General features: G+C 37.1%; 1 protein-coding gene across 1 annotated transcript in view; it reads right to left on the bottom strand.

The window, feature by feature from the left end:
* LOC122267233 (WD repeat-containing protein 13) overlaps positions 1-1994 on the bottom strand; it is an 11211-nt gene extending 9217 nt beyond the window's left edge. Inside the window, exons 1-2 of the mRNA XM_086532383.1 lie at positions 1875-1994; positions 593-679 (exon numbers count right to left, since the gene is read on the bottom strand). Coding sequence (XP_086388509.1) covers positions 593-668 — 76 coding nt within the window. The 5' untranslated portion in view covers positions 669-679; positions 1875-1994. The remainder of the gene's footprint in view (positions 1-592; positions 680-1874) is intronic.
* Between the last annotated feature and the right edge of the window lie 937 nt (positions 1995-2931).

Below are 2931 nucleotides of genomic sequence, written 5' to 3' on the forward strand. Positions count from 1 at the left end.
CTTGAGGAGAAAAAATTAATAGAGAGGGTTTTAAAGTAAAGGAACATCATTTAATATATAATGAAGTTTTTTGCAATATATAATCTTTATCTCTAAGGCTGAAAACTTTGATAACATTATTTAACAATTCATGCTATATCTAATACTATATGAAATTTGAATACCATAATATTTCTGAGTTCTCATTTCATTTAGTTTACAAATATATCCTAGTTCTATTTTTCATTCCACAAATCCATAATTCCATGCAGTATAAAGAGATTAAATATTCATACACTTGGCAAGTTTATTGATTCAATAGCTTAATACAAATACAAAGATTAATTAACATTTATCCCTCTATTAGGCTATCTATAATTCTCTCAGCTCTAGCAAACATAATTCTAAAGATCATTTCCACTCTGCCATGCATCTCACTATCCAAACAGCTGCGTAACTAACCAATCGATCAATTATAAATGCAATATCAAATATACCTATTACGATGACAACAATAATTATCCACTCTCACCCACTTTTGTTGCTGAACTTGCAAGCTGCTGCCCTTTTTCACCATACAAGATATCTATCAACTGCAGCAATATTGACTTACTGAAGCCTGGCGCAGCTGGAGCTCTGTGGTTATTAAACTTGGCGTCGACTGCAAGCACTTGTTGCCACCAAGCCATCGCTCCCCCGCCTGAAGGGAAAAGGTCTTTGGAGCCGGCCGTTGCTTTGGGGTCGTTCAACTTTGGATGTTACGTAGTTTGGGATAATTCATGAATTCATGTATGTTTCTCTAAATTTTCATATAAAAAAATTATTTTAGTTCATCATTTACTGAGGATAAATATTGGTAAATGGTACTGATATGCCTGTAGTGACTCAAGCCTCCGGTAGTTCAAAATAACCCAATAAATCTCCAACACATACAGTACTTTTTGTCGAGAGCTTTCATGTGCAAGAAAAAAAACAAAACTGAAATACGTCGCATTCAAATATGCACTTATTCAAAATTTTAGAATTAGTTTGATTTGCTTTGCCAGTCCCCTGGACAACAATACAAACGTCAAGAATACTTTATCATGGCAAGATCATTCTTGGACTAGTTCCATATTTGACAACAAGTCTATAGCTTTATCTTGCCTAAATATATATGGTGGATGCTAATTAGCATTTGGTATGATAGAGCATCATTACTGAAGGAATAAATAACTCATAAATTCAGCATGAAAGTAATCCAACCCCACAAAAAATGCCACTTAGTTATGGTCAGCAAAACAAAAGTTGGATTGATTATTAACTTGACAATAAATCCCTAATGATCTGCCTTTCATGAGGCATAAATAGAAAAGGATATGGCATAGCTGGACTCTAGCATAGTGAGGACAGCACTTTTTGTCCACATCTTTGATGTGCAAGAAAAAAACATTAAAATACGTAGCATTCAAATGTGCAATTATTCAAAAAATATTAAATTAATTTGAACTGTAACTTTGATTTGCTTTGCCAGTCCCCTGAACAACAATACTAATGCCAAGAACACTTTATCAAATGCCCTTAATGGCTGTATATAATCTACCATGTGTGCAATGAGCATCTGAAAATAGACATTAACCAAAAAAATGCTCAGAAAGTGAACCTAAACATAAAATTCCCATATACCACCACAAAATTTACAAATCCTCATACCACATTAGCTTCACATCTTAAACACATAATCATAAAATAAAAATCATTTCTCTAATCAAACAACAACAGAAACGACGCACTTTCCTCGCAAGTTTCGCAAAAATTATCTCGTCAAGCCAACAAAACAAGCCTTCCAAGTTATTCCTCTGCTTAATTCATGATTAAATAGACTCCATTACAACTATAATCCCTGAATTTCTTACCTCCAGCGCCCTAAAAGAGGTTAAAAAGGGCCAAGGGTCTAAAAAGAGGCGTAGCGGCCCGTATCTGGAAGGAACATGAAAGTGAACTGATTGTAAACATTGGCCGTTCGCGTAAGTGGGATGCGGATTCATGCGGATTCATCGGACGATTTTACTGGCGCGTTTTTTTTTTTTTTTTTTTTTGGGGGGGGGGGGGGGGGATCACACCAATGGAAAATGGACAACTCATAGAAAAATTCCATCTGCTTCGATAATGGTTATTAATGCATATGTTTGAATGTTTATGGTATATGCATCCAAGTCCGTGCTGTCTGTTTTATTTTTTATTATTATTTTTTTTTACGAATTTCAGTTCGTGGATGTGTGTGTGTGTGTGTGTGTGTGTGTGTCTGTGTGTGTGTGTGTGTGTGTGTGTGTGTGTGTGTGTGTGTGTGTGTGTGTGTGTGTGTGTGTGTGTGTGTGTGTGTGTGTGTGTGTGTGTGTGTGTGTGTGTGTGTGTGTGTGTGTGTGTGTGTGTGTGTGTGTGTGTGTGTGTGTGTGTGTGTGTGTGTGTGTGCCATCGTGCGGGCGGGTGTGCTTGCTTGCGCGTGTGCATTGTGTGCTGCATGCATAATAAGTGTATGTGTACATATGTGCATATCATAAACAACCTACTATAGTCTACCACACCTTCAATACCATTTCTAACGATAGCACAGTTCCCGCGACACAGACATGAACAATCATAGAAAACTGTCATGCTTGATAGTTCCCGTTACTAGGTGACCATCAGTCATGCAAGCGGCCCGGGCTGTCCACAGAACACCTTACTCAGAAAAGATCGTCACGGAGTCAAGACCAGAACCTGTTTGTAACTAAAAACGTTGGGTAGTTCTAGTTAATTTTAAACTTATTGTGTGGCCTGTGTTCTCCTCAAGTACTTGTCTAATAAATGTGCTGTGTTAGCGCGTAGACGGAAGTTAAAGTGAGCCAAGATCGTACTTAGGTTTAAAAGTACCATCTGGGTTAGGGATGTGTGTGTGTTTTTTTCGATAATTTATCTATATATAAGGGCGAG

This window comes from Penaeus japonicus, unplaced genomic scaffold, assembly GCF_977035675.1.
Source record: "Penaeus japonicus unplaced genomic scaffold, GWHDUDI00000001_assembly GWHDUDI00000037, whole genome shotgun sequence".
Classification (NCBI taxonomy): Eukaryota; Metazoa; Arthropoda; class Malacostraca; order Decapoda; family Penaeidae; genus Penaeus; species Penaeus japonicus.